Consider the following 23,893-nt stretch of genomic DNA (forward strand, 5'->3'; position numbering starts at 1 on the left):
TGGTCGCTTCCGCCTCCAGTGCCCGGACGTCAATCACTTCAATGGCAGGACGTGCGTGCACCACCAACTTTCCTTTTACTTACGGAAAAAAGAGCTGTCGGAATAACCACAGCGATTGAGGGTCGATGTTAACCAGTTTCATTTGAGATTCCTCGCTTCGAAGGTCTTGTACGCAAGATTCGTCTGCAGGCGGACGGGAAGTCGTCTAGACCTATGCGGCATATATAGAGGAGGATGGCTCAATTCTCGGGTTGGAAGAACGCTGCATACAATTCGCCTGAGCTAGATTAAACTGACTTCAAGCAGTCATTGGAACTTCATGGGCCCGGCTGGATCTCAGGGGGGGCTGGGGGGAGGGGGGAGGATGATTGCTCCTATTCCAATTTCATCGATTACCCTGTATTGTCTCCAGTATATCGGACTGCAAGGGTGCCGAACATTCAAGTGGCTTACTCCGGGGAGGAGTCTGGCCAGACCCATAACTACGGCCTGAATGGGCGAGATGAAGGCTTTTGTGTCCGAGAGAAGGCAAGTCTGCGGGCGACCAAGCAGTCGGGTACTGTTTATATTAAATCCTGGACCACAAGAATAGTCTGAGACTCTGCACCCTTGACTAGTGCGTGCATGAGGCCATAGCTTCATGTACTCTTATGTATGTGTCTGGTATCATACCGATGCTGTAACAGGGTTGGCTGACTCTCATTGATACTTCTAGAGAATGATGTCTATCATATAAATTGGCACAGATAAGGCAGGCGATCGCAATGGTTCACCAGCTTGATTCAGGTTCTGTCTGTCGGCTACTCAACTGGATCTCTGCAGAATTTAAGTCACTTGCCCTTCCGTTTTAGGCCCGAATTGACACTGCTTTTTGCTCACTGAACAGCCCGGAGTGTGGGATGAGCACAAAAGTGCGTGTCCTGAGCAAATCCCTGAGCGATCCCGGACTGCTCCGGGAGCAAACTCCAGAAAAAGTGACCGTCACCCTGAGCGCTCGTCTGAGCTAACACTTGCTGGTCACGTGACCCAGTACACGACTACATTATTAGTCTCGCCAGCGTGCCCGTCATTTGGTGCACTTTGGTGCACGAGCCCCCAAATTCCCAGTGCGGCGGGTATCATTGCGGTAGGCCCGGGCCCAAGATCCACGTCAACATGCCCCGGCCTTTGACTGTTGGCTGAGTCAAGTCTAATGGACAAGCGTTTTCTTGCATCATAAAGATTAGTCGTATGAGCGTCTGCGCTTTGCACTTCTTTTTAAAATGCTTTCAGATCAAGGATTGACTCCGGGATTACCCCACAGGCCGGGACTGGGGGTACCTCACGTGTGCGGTCCCAATCACTCTCAGGGCCAATTTCGCCACGGCAGCAGCAAAAACAGAAAGCCAGGATAGCGGAAACCAAGCCTAGTTACCTAGTCCTCAGCCTACATCTCTCTCTTTCTCTCTCGCGCGCGCGCGCGTGCGTTGACCGTTCCAAGTCAGTTCTGTCCCTTGGCCGCGCGCAACGGTCAACAACAGGGTCAGCTTCGTGCGATAACCCTTAACTGCTAATCGACCAACGTTCTACAAGTCTAATCCCCATCAGCGACTAGAGAACCAGCAAACCTGAAGAAGACAGATCTACTCCGCAGCCCTCTTCCCCTTTTTCCTGTCAACACACCCACCAAACAGAATCTCATCCCGCAACCAACTAATTAGCAAACATGTCGTCCCCGGTCCAAGCAGGAGAGAGGACCCAAACGCAGCGGGGAGGAATCACGACTACTGTAACGCTCCACCGCGCGGCTGGATGGTAGACCAGGCTCCCTGCAGCTCGAGGGCAACCACCACCAGCACCACTAGATAGGCGAACAACTCATCCCACATCAGGAACCCTTTGACCCCACCGCCGGGGGTGGTAGCGGGGGGCAAGACCAACGGGGGCACGAAGGCGGCGGACGGATGCAGCTCTGCGAGATAGGCCGGGGTGAAGATAGAGGGGAACAGAATAGTAGAGAGCGAGACGCCTAAGAGGAAGAAGTGGAGGGCGACGCTGGTGATGAGGGCGGGGATGTTGGCGGCGCGGATGGCGTGAAGGTGCGCTTTAGGGCCTGTCGTCGCGACCGCAGGAGGAAAGATTGACCGGAGGATGCCGAGGATGGGGAAGATGAGGATGGGGAAGATGAGGATGGGGTACATGTTCCAGGCGCCGATGGCGGATTTGTGCGCGGTGCTGGCGGGGCTGGAGGAGAAGATCCCCATCAGGGCTGCGGGGACGAGATAGCCAAGGATGATGGCGGGCAGGAGCAGCTGTTTGACCAGCGCCGGCGAGGAGACGGTCGAAGCACCCTGCAGTGGCTTGAACGAGCCCACCACGGAGACTTTGGACTTGGCGACGGTGAGCGCTGATGTGATATAGCTGAACGCCCAGATCCAGCCTGTCCCTCCGAGGGAGCAGATTTGGAAAAGGGTGAGCCAGAGGGTGGGTCTTCAGCGGGTTGCATTAGATTCTTGTTCGGTGGCTCATCGTGGTTGACTGTAGAATTGTAGGGCTGGCTGGCTTACCGCACAAGACTGGGTTTGCTGCACGCTGGGCATTTGTGTAGGCGATCACAAGGCAGGGGAGCAGCTGTCCCAAGAAATACAGGGCCACCGCGGTGGAGGAGGGGTGGGAGCCGTCCACGACCTCATACTAGAAGACCACCAGGGTGGAGATGATGTGGTCGATGGGGATGCGAATTCCAGTGAAGGTCCGCTGAAGAAGCACCTGGGTGCCCGGGAGCTGGCCGTTGGGGTCATCCAGCACTTTGGTCAGGAGTTCGGTCGACCCGTCAAGGGCAGTACGACCCCAGGTGCCCAGAACACCCACAATTCCGAGGGCAATCAGAAGAGACTTGACGGGCCAAAGGGTTGACATGGTGGACTTGGAGATGAGACAATGATTGATGGTGATGCGGCGGTACATAAAAGAAGTCCAAGCTTGGTGTTGCGGAATCGGGGACTTGTTGCGATACCTTGACAAGGGCAGCAAAAAAAATAGTAGAGGGGCTTCTATCATAGAATCAAGATTCTTAGTATAGATTTTAGTTTTAGATATCTATAAGTATTGAGTCCATTCCTCTCAAGAATCCTCTTTTAGAAGAGTTAACTTATATAAATTAATTTATATATTAAGACAAGATTTAACTCTATTTAAACACTTGGCAAGAGTCTAACACGGAACTTTAAAAACTCACACCGCTTCGCGTACACTTGATATTTTCGCTTTTTTGAAAGCTCCCATTACTAAGAGAATTCAGCCTCCTTGAAAAGGAAGTTCATGTACTATAGGACGCCCCCGCGTGTCCCCGCATTAGTAGGACCTAATCACGTGATTCATGTGACCGATAACAGGCACTGGCTTGTGACAGTTGTATAGTATAGAAATGTAGAGAGTATCAGTCCTCATCTTCGTGATGTCTTTACTAAAGCTATAGATTGGTAGTCCATAGACTAGAGGTTGTTAGTGCATACAGGGTTCCAAGACTCAGTATTAGTCATGTGGAGATCGAGTCTTAACAAGCAGAAGCTGCTCTGGGATTACTCAGTAAGCTGACCAGAGCAAGCCGGGAGCGATCGGAGCACAAGATGCGTGCTTAGTGAGTGATTAGTGGGTGTCTAAGAGTGCTCATAGAGCGCTCATGTGTTGCCCTCACAAAAGCGGCGGCGAGGGATCGGCAGTCGTTGCCGAATCCCGTGAAACTCCCCTCACCGAACAGAACCCCGGATGTTCATCATTGTTGATGATCATAAGGGGGGAGGGAAAGGAGGGGAAGGGGCCTGACCGTGACTGAATGATGGCATTCCTCCTACTCAGTGTTTATTTAGTTTCGAGCCTAACTATTAATCGGTCTGCTTCCCTCCCCTCCTCTCTGGTTTCAGGCCGGATCCGCGAAAGCCAGTTGATTTCTGCCCAGGTGATCGTGGGCGCACAGGATGAACGGCCCCTCCCATCCCACCGGCAGCAGACCTATCTCTCTGTCTTCTCTCCTCCTTCCCTGCCTGGCCATGCAGCTCGTCTGCGACCGTTCAGGCGCACTGACAGCTTCCAGCCGGCTTTTCCGCCAGAATTGCTTGAGGGATCGCGGTCCTCAGATATTTGTTTTTCCATTTCTCTGCCAATGACTCGCGATCATCTGCCCCAAATTCTGGTTTTCTCTCTCTTTCTCCTGTCCAGTGACGTTGTTGATGGGTTGGCCCATCCTGAGTTGTCCTTCTTTAGCTCCGAGGCTCTAAAATTTAGTGAGGGTTAGAATTCTTGACTATCTACCCCTCCTATCTCCTTGCGTGAGGGAAAAGGAATCCAAGCCATTTTGTGCTTATCAAAGCCTGGCCATGGCACTGGAGGGGGAATGGGAATTTCAATAAGAGATAGCAGGGATGTCAAATATGATATTGTTTGGGGGGGGAAGGAATATGAATTCAAATGATGAACGGGAGGTAGATATACTCGACCACAAGAGATTCAAATGAGGGGCGGAGCTGTTTATTTAATAGTATGGTCATACTAATTGATTAGGTATATGTCGTATTACTACCTAACTGTCGGATGTTGTGGCTAGTGACCACGCACTACTGCCTGTTACTCTTGCATCCACCCACTTCCCAGGCTACTACGAAGTACTTCATACTGCTACTACTAGTATACACTCCGTTTACTTGATTTATCCTATTGTGTGTTGCCAACCAGGTGAAAGAACACATACATGAAACAGTGATGAGAGGAGTAGCGATGATGATCAGGATCAGGATCAGCTGCTTCAAACAGTTCCAACAATCACCAGAACCAAATCAAATAGTTTCAAACAAGAAAAATCAAAATGCACAACCTACAATACAATAGAAGTAGGCACCCGAAAACACCAAGCCGATGCCGCCCATTGCCCGCCCGCCCGCCCAAAACCAACGGACCTAAATTACTGCCACCACCACCATAACTTGAACCACCACCACATCACCGACCACCCAGTCCCACCTTAAACTAAAATCAAACGGATTAACTAATGATAATTCCAGTTAATCCCCCCATTCCTACCACACTACCAAGCCTGACTTGAACCATCCACTCATCTGTTGCGCCGCCCACTCGGCCACCCGGAGGGTCTCTCTGCCTTTCTTCCCCTTCTTCCTCTCTCCTCCACCCACTCCCATTCTCTTTTTTTTATTTTTTTCCCCTTCTCTTCTTCTTCTTCCTCACCCTTCTTCGATCTTGTCTTTCATTTTTTGACTATTATTATTATTTATTATTTTCAACAATCTCGGTTTGTCGCCGATAATCCTGTTACTTACTTCTGCCGACCATTAAATTGAGCGCCCGACTGGTCCCTTTCTTCCCGGTCTCGAAGCCCTGCGACGTGTGTTGAGCCTGTTGCTTGTTCGATCGGTCGCGACCCATCTAGCCCATGATGGACGGTGGCCAGACCTCGACCAGCGCCGCCCCTGCCGGCAACTCCAGCGATTTTGTAAGTCTTCATCGTGATCTTGGTGCAACTCATGCTCAAGAAAAACATCCTTTGATTTATTCGTATTGTACAACAAATGTGTTTCAGTCGCTAACAACCATGTTCAGGTACGGAAGCTCTACAAGTGAGTCGTCGCTCTTCCTCCTCCTTTCCCTTCTCCCGTTCCTGATCGTCGCTTTTTGCCTCTCACTCAACCCAACCCTATCCACCTCCCCTCCGCCTTAACCCCTCCCCTCCTCAACGCTACCCTCCCTCGATCTTGGTCCCACGTCTCGATGCGCCAATATCAGATCCGTCGATCTGTTATTATATTGTCAACATGAATACTGACCTAAATTTCAAAGGATGCTGGAGGACCCGTCATATGCGGAAATTGTGCGATGGGGTGACGAAGGGGACAGTTTCGTCGTCTTGGAGGTACCGCGCTTCCGCCCCCTCTTTTCCTGTCTTGCGATCACGAACTCTCTTACTTACTGGTTGCTTCTCTCCAGTGCGAGAAGTTTACGAAGACCATCCTGCCAAAGCATTTCAAACACAGCAATTTCGCTAGTTTCGTGCGACAACTCAACAAATACGACTTTCACAAAGTGAGGCAAAACAACGAAGAGAATGGTCAATCGCCATACGGCCAAAATGTAAGTGTGCAGCAATGCACAGCGGAAACCAGGATCGGCCTAATCCGACTTGCAGGCATGGGAATTCAAGCACCCCGAATTTAGAGCCAACAGCAAGGAGTCGCTCGACAATATCCGCCGGAAGGCTCCCGCTCCGCGCAAACAGACTCAGAACACCGAAGACTCGGTTCCCACCCAACAGATCGATCTGTTGAATCAGCAAATTGTGGCACAGCAACAGCAGATCCAGCATCTGTCGGACCGGTATGCACAATTGACGGTAGATCATCAATTGATGCTGCAGGAAGTTATGCGAGTCCAGAAGACGGTTCTCAACCACGAAAGTGTCATCCACCAGGTGATGGCTTACCTACTCTCGGTCGACGCCCGGCAAAGGCGCGACAGCAAGGCGGCTGCGGCTTTTCAAGCCCAGGGTCAAGCCGGCTCGACCCTCAGCCCTTCCCAAGTGGCCACGATGGATGATGAGCCTTCATCTCCCTTGCAGCAGGCTACGAAACTTCTCAACGATATGAACGCTGAGATTCAGTTCAATCTCGTTGGACTCGATGGCGTGGGTGATCCGTCCAAGGCCGCAGGGGCGGTCGTATCTGGTTCTGGCATGGATGGCGCCTCCCGAAATGGCGTGGTGCGCGCGCCTCCGGGGCCCAACCCAGCGTTGGTGTACTCCAAGATGAACGGCGATGTTGAGCCTGTCGTTTACCCTGTTGGCGCGACCAATGGCATTGATCCCATGTACGGCGAACATGTCAAGAATGTTCCCTACCCAATGCCGAAACAAGAGGTTGACGACTCTCGGAGGCAGCAGGTCCAGCAGGTCCAACAGGTGCAGCAAGTGCAGCAAGTCCAACAGGTGCAGCAAGTCCCTGATAATCGGAAGAAGAGCGCAAATGTGGACCCTGGATGGGCTCGCAGCCCCCGTATCTTGCTGGTGGAGGACGACCAGACGTGTCGTCAGATTGGCGGAAAATTCCTATACTCATTCTCTTGCATCATCGATACTGCGGTATGCTTCCTTGAAACTATTTTCCTCGCCTGCATCGCTGACATGGTCTCTAGCTGGATGGATTGGAGGCCGTGACTAAAGCACAGGCCAACCCTGGATATGATTTAATTCTTATGGATATCATTATGCCCAACTTGGATGGTGTATCCGCAACGCATCTTATCCGTCAATTCGATCGGACTCCTATCATCGCCATGACCTCCAATATCCGAAGCGACGATATCCAGCTCTACTTCCAACATGGTATGTCATGCCGTCGGCCTGAAATTTGACGAGAAAATGGACCCCCACTGACGCAAGAGTAGGTATGGATGATGTGCTTCCCAAACCTTTCACGCGAAAGAGTCTACTTGATATGCTCGAGAAGCACCTGTCCCATCTGAAGGTCGCTTCGCAGAACATGGAAGCCTCTCAGTCCGCTGTCCCGGGTACGATGGCTGCACAGAATTCTGCCGCACATTCTATCAAAGAGGATAGCTCCCCGGGCCAGTCGCCGGCAACATCCGTGAACAACTGGCAATCCCCAGGCCAATTCCAAGGCATGACCGCTTTGCCCCATAACATGCAGCCAGTTCAGAGCCAATATGTCCCCACGACCCCCGGTCCCGCAGCATATGCTGTTGATCAAAATGGTGTCCAATATGCCACTCCCGCCGTGGCCCTCGCCCCAGCAGCACCTGCTGCTAGGCCACAGGTACGACGGCAGCTTTCAGAAATGTCCAGCGCGGCTGAGAACCCGGGCATGGCGAAGAGGCCGCGGATGTACGCACATCCAAGCCAGCCTATTGTCAGTTCCATGCAGGCCGCAAGGACTGCCTAGTCGACATCTTGCTCACGACTGTATTTCCCTTCGCATCTTCCACCTCCTTAAAGCGACCACCATCTTTCTCATTCATCACTGCTCACCCTCCTCCCTTCCAGCTCGTTGAATACTTTATCGTCATCGAGCTTCTTCGAGCCCATCCATCCCTTGAGCATCTATACTCTACCCATCTTTCCATGATGGTCACTCAGTCATACCCTGCTATGACATCCAGGCGTTGTATCGCTTTCTTCTGTTGTTTCGAAATTATATGATATATCACGGTGTTGCGGCGCATCATTACACTTGCATTTGATTTGAGGGTCTCCTTGCCGCCAAGCTGGTCTATTGTCGTTTCTGTTGGATGACTGGGCTTGTTTTGAGGATCCCCGGGGTTTGGCATCCAGATTTCGTGGCACAAAAGGCCATGGACTGGCAGCATTGTCTCTCATCTTGTTGTACGTACTATTGATTTGTGGTTCGTTAAGGCGCCGGCATTCATGTAATCTCATTGTGGGGTAATCATTCTCATACTCTTTGACTTAATCAGGAAGAGTTGTCATTTAAAATAACTACAATCATCAGATTTCCGCATCAACCGCATGGTTTCCTCCCAAAAGTAACACTTAGCTGGTAATAGTCCGCGTAAGTCGTTCTACGTGGGGTGCGGCCGATTCATCAGCTACAAGGAGTAGTTGGTTACGTGTAGAGTACAAGTGCACCGATTTGAGGCGCCGTCCGGCGTTCAAAACAGGGAGATCTGATCTTCACCCGCCTTAACCCAACCCACTGGCAGGCATCCAGCGGCCCCCAATCGAGGGTTCATCAGCTAAATTATGACAGCTAGAGTTCTAGACCCGCGGTTCCTGAACAAGGGGTATTCCTGATTGAGTCCAGGAGGGCCCAGACCGTGGATGACGTTCTGGACTCGAGAATCCCCGACCGGGGTTAGCAGCTGTGGCTCAGTGGCTGAAAGAGTCACATGACCCCATGGACTCGAGAAATGTCATGTGATCAAGACGGGGGGCGGTCCTGACAACCACCCGTCAAACAAGGCAAACAAGGCAAACAGCCGCGCGAGGTGGGATGAAGTTCTGACTCCGACGGAGGGACGGGCGAGGGCTTGGCGGAGATTTTGCGACTGACTCTTGCAAATCGCGGTCCTGACTCTCGTGGGTGGGCATTGCACCGTCTGTTCTGTCTTTGGCCTACAACTTGCTCTCTTGTCGTCGGAAAAGTTGTCACTGGCTTGTGTGAGGCTGGGTCCAGTTTTAAAGAAGAACCCTCTCCAGTCTCTACCTAATCATCTACCCGATGTGAGTTGTACTGTGCTTCTCTTTGTGTTCCAGTTTCCCCTCACCCTTCCCCTCCCTCTATCCTCCACCCTCCTCCAGCCGCAAGTGGTTCATACTGATTAGTCTGTGCGCAGATGGGTCCGAAGAAAGGCGGCGCGCCGAAGCAGAGGGGAAATGCTACGGAGACGGTAGAGGAGACGCTGCAGGCGGTGGTATGTGGTTCACATCTATTTGCCGGTGGGAACCCGGCCGGAATCGAGCTTATTTGACTGATTCATGTGTTGGCTGGGATTAGGTGCTTGCGGATACCTTCGAGACGAGATTCGAGCCGTTCACCTTGGAAAGACCTCGGGTATGTGTTTTTTTTTTGGGTTCACGCTGGCGGGGATACACAGGGCTGAGGGTATCGGTGGGCTAACGAATGGGGGTTGAATTCTTAGTGTCTCTTGCCGCTCGCGAACACGCCCCTCATCGAATATACCCTGGAGTTCCTTGCCAATGCGGGTGTTGAGGATGTCTTCCTCTATGGCGGTGCGCACTCGGATCAGTTGGAGAGATATATCAAGTACGTGATTCAGATGTTCGAGTGCTGCCGGAGTGCAGCGCATGGTGGGATGAGGATTGCGATGCTGACGGAGATGGCATGGATAGTGCATCGAAGTGGAGGGCGCCCTCGTCGCCCTTCAAGCAATTGACTTTCCTCAAGTCGACGTCCACCTCGGTCGGAGACGTCATGCGTGACCTCGACGGCAAGCACCTCATCACCGGAGACTTCATCGTGGTCAGCGGCGATGTCATCAGCAACTTGCCGATCGAAGGCGCCCTGGCCAAGCACCGTGCTCGCCGCGAAGCCGACAAGAACGCGATCATGACAATGATCCTGCGGGAAGCCGGCCGCAACCACCGCACCAAGGCTTCCTCCGTGTCTCCTGTCTTCGTGATCGACCCGACCAAGGACCGCTGCCTGCACTACGAGGAGATTGACCAGCACAACCCCGACTCCACGCGCTTGAACATCGAGGCCGAGCTCATCACCTCACATCAGGAAATCGACCTGCGCCAGGACCTGATCGACTGCAACATCGATATCTGCACCCCCGATGTGCTGAGTCTCTGGTCCGACAGCTTCGATTACCAGGCGCCGCGCAAGCAGTTCTTGTTCGGTGTGTTGAAAGACTACGAGCTCAACGGCAAGACGATCCACACGCATATCATCAAGGACCACTATGCTGCCCGCGTGAGGAACTTGAAGGCGTACGATGCTGTCAGCAAGGATATCATCTCCAGATGGACCTACCCTCTTTGCCCTGATACTAACCTGCTTCCTGGTCACAACTACGAGCTTCGCAAGGGAAGCTTGTACCAGGAGCAGGGCGTGACTCTGGCCCGCTCCTGTGTCATCGGCCGTCGAACGGTCATTGGCCAGGGAACGAGTATTGGAGACAAGACAACGGTTAAGGACACAGTTCTGGGCCGGGACTGCAAGATTGGGAAGAACGTTACCTTGGAAGGTGCCTATATCTGGGACGGCGCTGTTATCGGTGACGGAACGACCGTCAAGCAGGCCATTGTTGCCGACCGGGCGGTGGTTGGAAAGAACTGTACCGTTGAAGCCGGTGCTCTGATCTCCTTTGGTGTAGAAATCGCCGACGGAGTCAATGTTAGTGAAGGACTTCGCATCACGAAAGCGCCCAGAGAGGAGGATGATGGTGTGCCCACCAGCGAGCCCGAGGTCGTTGGTGAGGGTGGTACGGGCTATGAATATGTTCCCTACGAAGATGAGGATGAAGATGACACAGCAAGCAACGCCTCGTCGGGGTTGGGTAAGTACTTCTTCTTTACTATGCTTAATCCCGAACATGCTGGGCTAAGTCTCGTTCAACAGTTTACAACATGGCGCATCTTTCGCTATCCTCCGACTCGATTTCCACACTCTCGTCCGAGATCTCAGACTTCGGCGGTTCCCGCTCTGGTAGCTTCAGTACTACGATGTCTGATGACGAAGAGTCGGATCACTTCGTACATGATGCCGCGGCTAGCGTCTACGACAGCTTGCGGGATGCCGTCACGTCGGACGTGGTTCAGCTGGAATTGGTCAGTCTACGTATGACGGCCAATGCCTCGGACCACCAGGTTCGACGCGCGGTGGTGTCCGCGTTCATGAAGCGGGTTGCACAGTTGATGGAAGGCGGAAAGGGTGCTGGAGACGCAGTCCGCGAGATCTTCGGCAAATACCGGGAGATAGTGGAGCGATCCTTGTTCGATCGGGAGCGTGAGGCGAAGCCCGACCAGGTGGATCTGCTTCTCCTCATCCAGCAGGACCTGGTGCACCGCAGCCGGGGCGATACAGTTCTTCTGTTCACCGCCAAAGAACTGTATGACTTGGAGATCATCGATGAGGAGGCTTACGAGCAGTGGTGGGACGATGAGCGGTCGAGCAGCACCGAGGAGATGCGCCAAGTGCGCAGTCAAACGCAGCAGTTCGTTGACTGGTTGGCCAATGCCGAGGAAGAGGAGAGCAGCGAAGAAGAAGAGAGCGAGGAAGATGACGAGTAAATGAACGATTTAGAGTGTGGCATATAGACTGCTTCCAAAATAAAGATTCATGATCGATTGACAGTGGAAGAAGATGTGACGTAACGGTGCCTCGGCGCCTGAAAGACGGGGCTATTCAATAGTGCTCATTGTGCTACAGTGTAGACAATAGGCTTGATTGATTTCAATAATAGAAACACGTAGCCGAGGTCAGTCAACATGAGACCTATACATCCCCTGCGACTTCCCGCCGGGTCAGTCAGCACTTCAGCGTTTCGCCATACCGCGGATCTGGATGGTAAGCGACTGGGGCTTCAACCTCTCAGCTCTGGGAGAATGGAAGAAAAGACCATAAGTATCTTTCCGTGTTTGTTTATGTCCTTTCACAACCCTGCAACCGCTAACATGCCCCGGTGGTATGTGCTGTATCTAGGCTGAATGTGATGGTGGTGGCTCTGCAGCCTGCATCCGTCCCCACTTCGGAGCCTCAAGGTGACATATAAAATCCCTTTTTCTTTAAAAGGATGTCAGCTGTGCTCTCTCTCCTTTCTCCTGACCTGGTTTGAGCCTGGCAGATTTTGCACCCTGGCCGACCATTGTTCGTCTATGCCAGGTGTTGTCTTCATCCGGCATTTGAGTCTGAAAAGGAGGCTATTATCATCCTGGATGGTAGTAGTTGTTTGAGGAAGCAGGACTTGGAGCAAGGCGGTCGGACCAAGTGATCTGCCCCCACATCATCCATCATTTCATTCCTCCTCCTCTCCTCCTCTCAGTCTTCTCCTCCCCTTCCCGTGACGTCCTTCCATCCATCCATCCCATCCACTGCTCCTTTAGTGACACCCACTCACTCAACCCACCGGCATCTCCCTCCACCCCCCTCCTTCTCCCCCTCTTCCTCTTTCGTCCGCCCAAAATTAAACCCCTTCTCCAGCTTGAATAATCACAAGCTAAATATCCAGCGAAGCTGAAAGCTAGTGCTGCTATACCTTACCATTCCCCACCATCCCAGAACACCTACACCTCCCCCCACCCCCTTCCAGTTCCAAAAAATCAAAATCTCCCTGACCGGAGAAATTACCTCAACCCCGAATTCCTTCCTTGGTAGGCTGTGACCGTGTGTTGTCTCGGAAAAAAGCAGGTCTCGACATCCCCTCTCGAGACCTCCTTTTTTCGTGTCAGCACATTACCCCGGCTTGCCACGGAACCTGCGACACTTTTCACCACGCCTCCCCTCACGAGGAAGAGAAAGGCGGCCGAGGCGACGCTTGTAGACGACGCGACCAAAGCAGCAGCAACAGCCGCCGCCACCTCCACCTCCTCCACCCCGAACACTACCGTCGCGCTCTCGCCCGCCGCCACCGGTTCCTCCTTTTCTGACAAATCCTCCCGGAAGAAGCAGAAACCTGCCGCCTCGGATACAGATTCTCTTGCTGCGATCTCCAACGACCTTTCGGAACTTGTGGAGAGGAGAAAGCCGACAGACTTCGTTACCCCCGCGTCCACCAGTATGGAGTCCGATGAAGACTTCATGAGCGTCGGCTCGAGCCCCGATGATTTCCTGGACACTCAAGGAAGTGATGTTGAGAGCTTGGGAGATGGTATGTCATGACCCCTTCTGGTTCTTTTTTTTTCTCTCTCCCTGCGCACCTGTCTTTCCTACTTTATAAGTTGAGTTATTGTGGCATACAACTAACACGCGTTTGATCTCGTTCTCGGCATAATAGACTTCGGTGATGATTTTGACGGCGGGTTCTCCAAAGACAAAGATATAATCGCGACGAAACGGAAACCGTACGAGGTCGAATTCAAAGTCCTAAGCCCAGAAGATATTGAGCGGCAGCAGAATGTGCAGATTAACGAGGTCTCATCGATCCTCGGACTGCCCCCGGAGTCGTCGGCCATCCTGTTGCGGTACGGACGGTGGAAGCGCGAGAAGTTGATCGAGTCGTATATGGATCATCCGGAGCAGACCCTGGAGGAGGCGGGTCTGGGGACCAACTTCGACGGGACGCCGACGACGGAGGTGGTACCGGGATTTATGTGTGAGATCTGCTGCGAGGATGGCGATGAGCTCGAAACGTATGCTATGCGCTGCGGGCACCGCTTCTGCGTTGACTGCTATCGCCACTACCTTGCACAGAAGATCCGTGGGGAGGGTGAAGCGGCGAGGATCGAATGCCCGGGCACTGACTGCCATATGATTGTGGATTCGAAATCGTTAGGGCTGCTTGTGACGGATGATCTACGGGATAGGTGAGATAATACCGGGTCTATGGTCAGATTGCGCCATGTTGCTGATGTTATTTTTTTGTTCCTTTTTTGCAGATACAAAGCCCTCCTCATGCGCACGTATGTCGACGACAAAGACAATCTTAAGTGGTGCCCGGCCCCGGAATGCCAATACGCAGTGGACTGTCCTATCAAACAGCGCGACCTCCGGCGCATTGTGCCCACCGTTCAGTGCGACTGTAAACACTACTTCTGCTTTGGATGCACCCTCAACGACCACCAGCCTGCACCATGCACGCTGGTCAAGATGTGGCTGAAGAAGTGCGAGGATGATTCTGAGACGGCAAACTGGATCTCCGCCAACACGAAGGAGTGCCCGAGATGTCACTCAACGATTGAGAAGAATGGTGGTTGCAATCACATGACGTGCCGGAAGTGCAAGCACGAGTTCTGCTGGATGTGCATGGGCTTGTGGTCGGAACATGGCACCAGCTGGTACAACTGCAATCGATACGAGGAGAAGTCAGGATCCGAGGCCCGCACAGCGCAGGCCCGATCTCGCGAATCGCTGGAGCGGTATCTCCACTACTACAACCGATATGCCAACCACGAGCAGTCGGCCAAGTTGGACAAGGACCTATACTTGAAAACGGAGAAAAAGATGACCAGTCTGCAGTCGCAATCCGGTCTCTCGTGGATTGAGGTGCAGTTTCTGGATACCGCCTCACAGTCATTACAGCAATGCCGGCAGACTCTGAAGTGGACGTATGCGTTTGCCTACTACCTGGCGCGCAACAACCTGACCGAGATCTTCGAGGACAATCAGAAGGACTTGGAAATGGCCGTGGAGAGTCTGAGTGAGATGTTCGAGAAACCGGTGCCGGAGCTCGCCAAGCTAAAGGTTGACATTTTGGACAAGACGGCCTACTGCAACAAGCGGCGGGTGATCCTGCTGAGTGATACAGCGGAGAATTTGAAAAATGGTATGTCTCTTCCCCCTCTTTCTCGACGTACCGAACAATCAACGTACTGACTTTGGGCGCAAATAGGAGAATGGTCATTCAACGTGGATTGGTAGAGAAACACACTTTCCAATTCCTTTCCTCCTTGTTTCAACTAGAAGAAAGCATAAGATTCACGACGTGCATGACAAACCACCAGCGCATATGAACTCCTTCCGTCTTCAAGTTCATCATCATTCCCATCGATATTTCTACTTTCACCTCTTTTCATCTCCCCAACCGGCGTTCCCCGATGCTGTTCCTGTATGTATCTCTATACACGTGACCACTACTGGGCGAAACCATTTTGTTTGTTTGACCGTGCCACAATCTCTCTTGATGTATGCAATACTGGCCTTCTTTTCTTTGATTCTATATCATTTGTTTTCGATAGCAGATAGGGCCGCACGGGGAAGGGAGTTATATTTATATTTAAATTCCAACTTGTGAACTGTTTCCTGGGGGCGGGCAATCTGAACATATACACTGTCTTGGATCAAGAAATGAAATCAACAGGCGTCTATGGGTTCGTATACAAGCACTCATTAGTGCTACTAGTGTGTAAGGTCTTAGCTAGGAGAGAGGCCCAGTCATACTAGATGGAACTAGTCGGGTGCAGGAGCGGCAGGACAGGTTTGACTCAGAGCTCCGAGTCGGCATGACTAGTTAGTAACTCGATCTGCATGCACCAAGCGAAGGAAGCAACTGGTCGCCCGGAAGGAGGAGGAACTTAGCACTTAGTCGCTTCGGAGATCAAGCGTCTAGTCTAGTTTCACGGGAGCTCGTCTAGCAGATCTACTCATCGGTACGAGCCTCCTTGTCTTGCTTCCCTTGCTTTCCTTGCCTTAGCGTTGGATCACAATCTAGTACAGTATCTACTTATCCTGTGCAGGGAGTACTGTAAACATTGAACCACCCACAGAACCAGGAAGTAGTGAGCGAGTTAGCTCGATAGACTAAGAAAAAGTGGTAGGATCCATGAGCCGTGTCACGTCCTGTTCGGAACTCTGGATTCGATTTCAAGGTTGTTGGGTTAGACTAGGTACTAGGTTGGGACTGGGAGACTAGACTAAGGGCCGCCGTGCCACTGGTTTTAGGTAATTAGTTCGGGTTGGTGTCTTCGATTTTCTTTCTGGAATTGAGGGTTCCACTTTTGGATTGATGGATGAATCTTACATTGATTGTCATGGAACGGGTTCATGAAGGGATTCTGGATGGGTTGGTCCTTGTTTTGAACTGTGTATATGGTCGGGGATGGGAAGGTAGATGGTTGATACATTTATAAGTATGATCTCCTAAGTGATGTATTGTGTGTTTAGACTCTAGACTGGTTGAGATATCTATTGCTGATAGTATACAATCCCTACTTCTCCAAGGGGCAAATGATCTTCTAAGTAAGAAGACAGTGAGTGAGCGGCACCCACCCGCCTTCATCTAAAAATCTCCATCAGATAAGAACACATCAGAAAAAGAGTCCGGGTTCCCGTCCAGCGTGACGGATCTTCGGCGACCCTTAACCCCGACTAACCTAGTCTAAGGTTGGACTCCTCCCGGGCCGCGGGTTGAGGCGCCAATGGCTGATTCCTCCGTCGTTCGGCATTTGAATCATTACTATCATGGCTACCGTACGGCGTGCTTATCTAGGTGGAAGTGTGAGGGTGATGGCGAGGGATTATTGATTTGGGGGCTAGGCGATTAATTGGAATCGGTCTTAAGACTGGAATTGTAGAAGAGCTGGCTCTCGGTGGTGTGGGCTGGTTGAGCCCATTACCTATTCACTCATATGAAAAGCTCCGTCATCGGATGGTGGATGCCTCGGTGTAATTTGGTTTGCTGTGGATTGCCTAAGCTGGCCGGACTAGCCGGTCTAGGTCGGGGAAGCTGATTCAGCGACCTCTGCACTGGGATAACATGGGAGTTGATGATGGAAGACAGAAAGGTCATTAAGATAGAAGAAAGGAGTGGAGGAGTGGTGGACTTAAAATTATACCATGTACGGAAAGCGAGAAGAGCATAATCTTCTTCTAGGTCTATACAGTTATCTGATTATCAGAGGCGGACAATCAGTAACCAAAATCAAGCTGCAGGAAGCATAATAATAACCATGAATAAAATAGTTCCAAATCAAGAGAAAAACTGCACTATCAGCAATCCTGACCATACCCGTACCGGACTTTCCGCTTCCATACCGCCCAGGAGCTCCCCGGTTGGCCTTGATCCAGCCTGGCAGGTCAAGGTACCATACCGTCAAAACGGTAATCAGACGGTATGGGAAACTGGCCTGCTATCGAACCTGTCCCGGCGGACTTTTTTGTTCACCATCCCAAGAATTATCAGCATTTCTCTTTTTCCCTGCCTCTCCAGCACATCTCTCTCCCCTCATCTTCTTCCTCTACTGCATTAATTCTTCCGCGTCCCTTGGTCGGGTTGAGGCTGGTTCTGTTGGTATCTCCTCCTTTTCTTTCGATTTCTTCCTACCTTTCTCGATCGCCCTCCCTCGCTCTCCCGGTCTTCCCACTTCCTACTCTCTCCCCTCCGCCCGGATCGGCCCTCCCTCTCCGCTCCGCAAAGTCCGTTTTTCTGCGTCGGCATTTTCGCCCTCCAGCTCGAGAACAACTGTCCACGCTCCTCGGACTTCTCAGTCGCCTCTCCCCTCTTAACTATCCTCGCCTCTCTGTAGCAGTTGCTACGGTCAGAACCCCTTAGAGCTCAATGGCGGTCCCCGAACAGATCCCCGGGCAAGAATATGAGTATGTGCCTTCCGTCTGCCCTTCAATCCACATTTCCTGTTCTAGTCGGCAATTGCTCCCCCACACCAGCTGGCTGGGGAACCCTCGCGGATGGAGTTTCCTACCGCAGGCTTTCTCTATAAGTGTGACTTGCGCTGCTTGCCATGCCTCGCCAAAGACCAAGAAGTTTCGTCGCTGTTTTATTTGACCACCAGCTAACCGCAGCCTGATGATGATAGCTATGAAGCCCTCCCTTCCAACTACGGCTTAGGCGCCAACATGCTGGCTGGCGCCTTCGCAGGAATCGCAGTATGTGCTAGAACAACGAAGAGCAGTCTTGCGATGGCTGGGTCATGCTGATCTAGGGATTTAGGAACACTCTGTCATGTATCCGGTAGACTTGCTGAAGGTGAGTGACTCGGTTGAATTCCAGCGGGCGGGCGGGCGGCTGCGACGACTGCAGCTCGCCCAAGCCATGCGCAAGATGTTTATCTGAATGGGAGACTGACAGCGGCGGATCTGATAGACTCGCATGCAAATCTTGCATCCTACGAATGGAGGGCTCTACACAGGCTTGACTAATGCGGTTTCGACGATTTACCGGATTGAGGGCTGGCGGACACTGTGGAAGGGGGTCTCGAGTGTGATTGTCGGCGCTGGTGAGTGGTTTTTTTGCCTATCGAGTCGGAACTTCCGGCAGATTTGCTGACTGGTTATTTCCCTTTGGGCAGGTCCCGCTCACGCTGTGTACTTTGGAACATATGAGATGGTGAAGGAGATGGCGGGTGGTAATGTCGATGATGGCCACCACCCGGTCGCGGCAGGTGAGCTACGAAGCCCGCGGACTTGAGGCGACGCGAGCGCGATGACTGACTATGACTCCCAGCCCTGAGCGGTGCCTCTGCGACCATCGCTAGTGACGCCTTGATGAATCCTTTCGATGGTGAGTTCTGTGCGACAGCGCTACGGTTGGAAGCCACGTCTAATGGGGCGCAGTGATCAAGCAACGTATGCAAGTGCATGGCTCGGTACATAAGAGTCTCCTTCAATGTGCGCGGTCCGTTTACCGCACGGAAGGTTTCCAGGCGTTCTACGTCTCCTATCCCACCACCCTCTGCATGACTGTTCCCTTCACCGCTACTCAGTTTGTCGCCTACGAGTCTATTTCCAAGATCATGAACCCGTCGCAGGATTATGACCCCTTCACGCACTGTATGGCGGGTGGTCTGGCGGGTGCGTTTGCGGCCGGTCTGACCACCCCGCTCGATGTGGTGAAGACGCTGCTGCAGACCCGAGGGTTGGCGCAGAACGAGGAAATCCGCTCGGCGAAGGGCTTGTTCAACGCGGCGGCCATCATCAAGCGGCAGTTTGGCTGGAAGGGTTTCCTGCGTGGCGCTCGCCCCCGCATTATTTCCACCATGCCCAGTACTGCTATTTGCTGGTGAGTCGCTTCGTGCCCAACACATGGAGGATCGTGTCGCTGATTGTATTATTCTAGGACCTCCTATGAGATGGCCAAGGCCTACTTCAAGGGCCGGCCGGACAACTAAGCCGAATCTTCCAACATCACATTATTGTTTTCCTACCTTAACGGCTCGATCACATGAATCCGACACACTTCAGCTCCCAAAACTCCCTTTTTCGCTTCCCTTCCTCTGGATCGCACCGCCGGGGAGAAACACGCAACCACCCCCTCCTACCCTCCCACCCCCCATACTTCTTTTTTTTTCTTTAAAAAACATTTAAGGATAGAAATAATAAAATTACGACCCAGAAGATAACTCAAATTGTTTCGTGATGGTGGAGAAGAGAAGATGAACGAACGCTGCACTCAATGTATCACATGTGAGGAGGGAAAGGGGAGAATGGGAAGAGAGCGATACCAGGTGATACTATCTGGGCGCTGATTTAGGGATTTTGTCCTCTCATGACCTTCCTCTCGCCCCAAGTTCTTCTATCTCCAGCCCCGGTCCTCTTGTTGATTTCACCCTCCATCTTCCGCGATACCCTCACCTCATATATCGGCAAGTCCGAGGCCCAGTTGGGGACAGTCCGAGGAATTGTCTATCTCCGACCCCCGAGCTAGGGCCATGCTTATATTACTTTTCTGACTTGTCATTTTTCTTTTTCCTTTTTCCTTTCTCCTTTTCTTTTGTTTTTTTCCTTGGTCGGGGCGGGGAATCTTGTTTGACTGGCTAGATGAGTTGGATTGGATGGGGTAGAGAGTAGGGCCATGGGGATTATTTTGCTGCTGTGACTACAACTGCTGCTGCTTCGTTGGGTCGAGGCCTTTGGAATCTGGGCCTGATGTATGCTTAATTGATAGGTGTTGATGGGACGCAGGGGAAATATCTGGACGATTTTCCGTTTTTCCTTTTGATATTTTTTAATCTCCTTCCTTTCTGCACTGCACCGCAACTGCATTGGTGGTAGGTCATGGTTCTGTGGCTGTTCGGGATACACTGCTGCGATTGATTCCTTGTGGATATAATTTTGTATGTATTGTATGCTATATTTGGAAATATGGAGATATTTTTATTATGTCAATTAGATCGACTTATAATAGAAGGGGAGGGAAGATGAAGATTGAAGGGAAGGGAAGAGAACGACGTCACTGACAAAAATGGGAAAAAGAACCTCCCCAAACCGAAGCCGGCCAAACCCCTCCAGTTCCAGTTCCAGTTTCAGTTTCAATTCTACTCTTCTTTTCTGGGACTTCTCTTCTTCAACTTACTTAACTCCCCAACTCCAGTCAGTGTCTCTCGGACTCGCTTGCCACACTTCTCCACCCACTCAATTGATTGATCTGCACTCTCTTTCCACTCGTTTTTCCTTCCGTCGATTTCCGTTGTTCTCTTAATTGCGGGCGGGTCCTGCAACATTCCCGCTGCATTTCCTCCCTCTCTTCTCCAAACCTCGAATGAATGATGCGCCCCAAGCCGGCGTCTTCCCTACAGAAGACCTACGATGATTGCTATCTGATGTGCTCAACTGCCGTCTATTTCGAGGGTCAGGTTGGTTCATGCTGCCGCGCCTATCCCCTCCTCCCTCCATATTCTCAGCTAATTTAATCCGACCCTGCCAGAATAATGAAGAGGAAGCCTTAAGATCTTGGCGCTCCGCCCTGGAAACGATCTACTATCACAACGCTTATCGTGTCCCCGCCAAGTATACTCCCAAAAACGAAACCGAACGGGCCCTGCAGGACTCCATCCGTCAACTGGAGCTGCAATGCCGCGAGCGAGTCGATCTCCTGCAAGCCCTCCGCGAGAGTAGGAAGGATACGTCAGGCAAATCGCCTCCGCGAGCCACCCCCGGCTGGATCGGCGACGGCACTGTCCCCGCCGTTGGATACACCGATCTCTCCAAACCGCCCACCATCCCTGGTCGTCCGACTCCCACCACCACCGTCAGCTCCGAGTCCATCAGACGGGAGTCCGCCAGCGCCGCCACTTCTCCCCCCATGCCCGGAACCCCCGCCCTGCGCACCCAGTCGCATTCCCCGAGCAAGCCCGATTCGCGCACCTCGAGCCCCGAACGGCGCAAGCTGACCATGCCGTTCACCCTGCGCAGTTCCGAGATTAAGAAACAGACCAAGAAGAAGGACAGCCCCCGACGGAGGGAGCTGCGGCCGGCCGCAGCCTCTCAGGCCGCGGGGCTAGCCTGGGGTAGTATCTATCCATCGTTCACGGCGCCAGACAAGGCGGCCAGTGATGCGGCTTTGGCCTCGACGCGCGCCTCCAACGACTCCAGCATTCGAAAAGAATTCGAATCCCGACGACCACTCTCAGGCGATGAACGTATTTCGAGAAGAGCAACACATCCCGCGAATGATCCGGACGAACGTCGAATCGGTCGGAAACCCCGTGCGTCAGACCAGTCGGTATCGCATCGGCCTCCGACGAAGAGAACGGCCACTTCATCTTCAACTACCACCCCGACGACATCGACGCACCGCAGACCAACCGGTGAAGTTCGACATCAGTCCTCGAATCAATCGCTCCCCACTTCGGTCGGTCCGGAGTCAAGGAGCGTCATCCGGCCGCAACCTCCCCCCAAACCTTCTGTCAAACCGAAGCCAGTATCCCTGCGGTCACCTCATCCCACATCCTCCCCAAGTGGTGTTTCTCCACACCCACCGGATGGTCTGGGCAAGCCGCGGACCCATCCGGCCTCACGGCCACGGATCACACCCACCTCGTCTACTGATGGCGGGCTGGGTCCAGGGCTGGATCGGCTGACACTTTCACCCAGCACTCCCGTAGCCGCTCAATCGCCGCGACTATTGAAACGTACCGTGACGCCACCCTCCAGCGATCCGGAGTCATTGGGCCCCAAGTCCACAGACCCGGACGAGGAGGACCCGGAGGACGAAGACGAAGAAGATGCGATCGAGAATGTCATGAACAAGCTGCCCAAGGGCGTCGACGTGACCGCTGCACGCCAGATTCTGAACGACATCGTCGTCCGCGGCGACGAAGTACATTGGGACGACATCGCTGGTCTGGACGGGGCCAAAAAGGCCCTCAAAGAAGCCGTGGTCTACCCGTTCCTCCGCCCGGACCTTTTCTCAGGTCTCCGCGAACCAGCCCGCGGCATGCTCCTGTTCGGACCGCCAGGCACAGGCAAAACCATGCTCGCTCGCGCGGTGGCCACAGAATCCCGATCGACCTTCTTCTCCGTCTCCGCTTCCACGCTCACCTCCAAATGGCACGGCGAGAGCGAGAAACTCGTGCGCGCCCTCTTCGGCCTGGCCAAAGCGCTGGCGCCGTCCATCATCTTCGTCGACGAGATCGACTCCCTCCTCTCCGCCCGCTCCTCCGGCACGGAAAACGAAGCCTCCCGCCGCTCCAAAACCGAGTTCCTCATCCAATGGTCCGACCTGCAACGCGCCGCCGCCGGCCGCGAGCAGAAGGACAAGAAACTCGGCGACGCCAGCCGTGTCCTCGTCCTCGCCGCCACCAACATGCCCTGGGACATCGACGAGGCGGCCCGCCGCCGCTTCGTCCGCCGACAATACATCCCACTCCCGGAGCACCATGTCCGTGAACAACAGCTCCGCAAGTTGTTAAGTCACCAGATCCACGAGTTAACGGATGAGGACATCGAGGTCCTGGTCCAGGTCACAGAGGGTGAGCTTTCCCTTCCCTTTGGTCTTTACACCATCGAAATACCCCTCCCGCTAACCAGATAATTATTACCAGGCTTTTCCGGCTCCGACATGACCGCCTTAGCCAAAGACGCTGCCATGGGCCCGCTCCGCAACTTAGGGGAAGCCTTACTTCACACCCCGATGGACCAGATCCGACCGATCCGATTCCAGGATTTCGAGGCCAGTCTGCTCTCCATTCGGCCAAGTGTCAGTAAAGAAGGGTTGCAGGAGTACGAGGAGTGGGCGAGACAGTTCGGTGAGAGGGGGGGATAATCCTTTTCCCTTCCTTCCTGTCTGTCCTCTCTCTCTCTCTGTTGCTTATTCCAAGAATGAATAAAACATATGCTGTCCATGCAGATTGTGCTTTTTTCTTTTCATCCCGTGTTCAAGGAATGGAATTATAGTTGGGATTGGATGGGGTTGAAAGGAGTAAGAAGTATTTACTTCTGGCTTCTGTTCAATAATCACAGGCGTCACAGGCGTCCAAAAAAAACAACTTCGTTTTTGGCTTCCGGCTGTTGTTCTGGGGTGTATGGATGTGTGATGGGTGGACTTCAATCGGGGAATGCGGTGTCTTGTTGGGTTCTTCTTGCTTACTCTGGAGTTTGACGATGGGTGATGGCTGAATGAGGATATATGTAGGTATATGTACAGTACCTGATTCTAGGCTTATGGGTCGTGGGTTGATTATATACCTCCTAAGTTGACTATGATATGGTATGGTGGTTGATTATCTAGGGTCAGGTTCTAGGTGCATTGAATTGACTAAAAGGCTATGTATGGCATTTCTTTTTCGCCCTTCTCTTCTTCCTTTTCCTGTGATTCTCCCCCCTTTCCTTTAAACACACACACACACACACAGAGAGAGAGAGTGTGTGTGTGTGTGCGTATGCGTATGCGTGAGTGTGTGGATTTTGGAGATGCAATATCTGTACAGTACATGTCTCTTCCACCTCCCCTTTTAACTTAATCCGTCGTCTATAGGTAAGATCAAGGACCCGTTTCCATAGCATAGCACAGCTTAACCTGT

General features: G+C 52.6%; 7 protein-coding genes across 7 annotated transcripts; 6 read left to right on the plus strand and 1 right to left on the minus strand.

The window, feature by feature from the left end:
- Positions 1-1,763: 1,763 nt before the first annotated feature.
- Positions 1,764-2,898, minus strand: BO97DRAFT_427261 (uncharacterized protein; the record flags this gene model as incomplete). The annotated part of the gene is made up of 3 exons (XM_025697192.1): positions 1,764-2,469; positions 2,547-2,564; positions 2,675-2,898. 3 exons carry the CDS (start codon positions 2,896-2,898, stop codon positions 1,764-1,766), a joined length of 948 nt encoding a protein of 315 aa, XP_025548778.1.
- Positions 2,899-3,614: 716 nt separating this feature from the next.
- Positions 3,615-4,433, plus strand: BO97DRAFT_161578 (uncharacterized protein). The gene has a single exon (XM_025690230.1). It carries the CDS (start codon positions 3,815-3,817, stop codon positions 4,271-4,273), a length of 459 nt encoding a protein of 152 aa, XP_025548779.1. The 5' UTR covers positions 3,615-3,814; the 3' UTR covers positions 4,274-4,433.
- A 781-nt stretch (positions 4,434-5,214) lies between these two features.
- On the plus strand, positions 5,215-7,940 carry skn7 (putative stress response transcription factor SrrA/Skn7; the record flags this gene model as incomplete). The annotated part of the gene is made up of 7 exons (XM_025694060.1): positions 5,215-5,482; positions 5,590-5,606; positions 5,827-5,899; positions 5,974-6,117; positions 6,173-7,120; positions 7,174-7,363; positions 7,423-7,940. The coding sequence occupies exons 1-7, from the start codon at positions 5,423-5,425 to the stop codon at positions 7,938-7,940; spliced, it is 1,950 nt and encodes a 649-aa protein (XP_025548780.1). The 5' UTR covers positions 5,215-5,422.
- A 1,151-nt stretch (positions 7,941-9,091) lies between these two features.
- BO97DRAFT_395926 (translation initiation factor eIF2B catalytic subunit epsilon) lies at positions 9,092-11,798 on the plus strand. Its single transcript, XM_025694061.1, has 6 exons — positions 9,092-9,238; positions 9,352-9,429; positions 9,513-9,569; positions 9,658-9,782; positions 9,869-11,040; positions 11,103-11,798. The coding sequence occupies exons 2-6, from the start codon at positions 9,352-9,354 to the stop codon at positions 11,771-11,773; spliced, it is 2,103 nt and encodes a 700-aa protein (XP_025548781.1). The 5' UTR covers positions 9,092-9,238; the 3' UTR covers positions 11,774-11,798.
- A 1,170-nt stretch (positions 11,799-12,968) lies between these two features.
- BO97DRAFT_351301 (RING finger protein) lies at positions 12,969-15,059 on the plus strand (the record flags this gene model as incomplete). The annotated part of the gene is made up of 4 exons (XM_025691973.1): positions 12,969-13,350; positions 13,477-14,005; positions 14,078-14,964; positions 15,031-15,059. Coding segments are annotated over 4 exons (1,827 nt in total), but the record flags the coding sequence as incomplete, so codon positions are not given.
- Positions 15,060-17,694: 2,635 nt separating this feature from the next.
- On the plus strand, positions 17,695-19,261 carry mrsA (putative mitochondrial carrier protein; the record flags this gene model as incomplete). The annotated part of the gene is made up of 8 exons (XM_025691972.1): positions 17,695-17,732; positions 17,951-18,020; positions 18,085-18,120; positions 18,238-18,370; positions 18,443-18,535; positions 18,598-18,654; positions 18,708-19,152; positions 19,210-19,261. 8 exons carry the CDS (start codon positions 17,695-17,697, stop codon positions 19,259-19,261), a joined length of 924 nt encoding a protein of 307 aa, XP_025548783.1.
- A 1,191-nt stretch (positions 19,262-20,452) lies between these two features.
- On the plus strand, positions 20,453-23,602 carry BO97DRAFT_445323 (putative AAA family ATPase). Its single transcript, XM_025698538.1, has 3 exons — positions 20,453-20,725; positions 20,797-22,843; positions 22,916-23,602. The coding sequence occupies exons 1-3, from the start codon at positions 20,636-20,638 to the stop codon at positions 23,134-23,136; spliced, it is 2,358 nt and encodes a 785-aa protein (XP_025548784.1). The 5' UTR covers positions 20,453-20,635; the 3' UTR covers positions 23,137-23,602.
- The last annotated feature ends 291 nt before the right edge of the window (positions 23,603-23,893 follow it).

This window comes from Aspergillus homomorphus (assembly GCF_003184865.1).
Source record: "Aspergillus homomorphus CBS 101889 unplaced genomic scaffold BO97scaffold_36, whole genome shotgun sequence".
Taxonomy (NCBI): domain Eukaryota; kingdom Fungi; phylum Ascomycota; class Eurotiomycetes; order Eurotiales; family Aspergillaceae; genus Aspergillus; species Aspergillus homomorphus.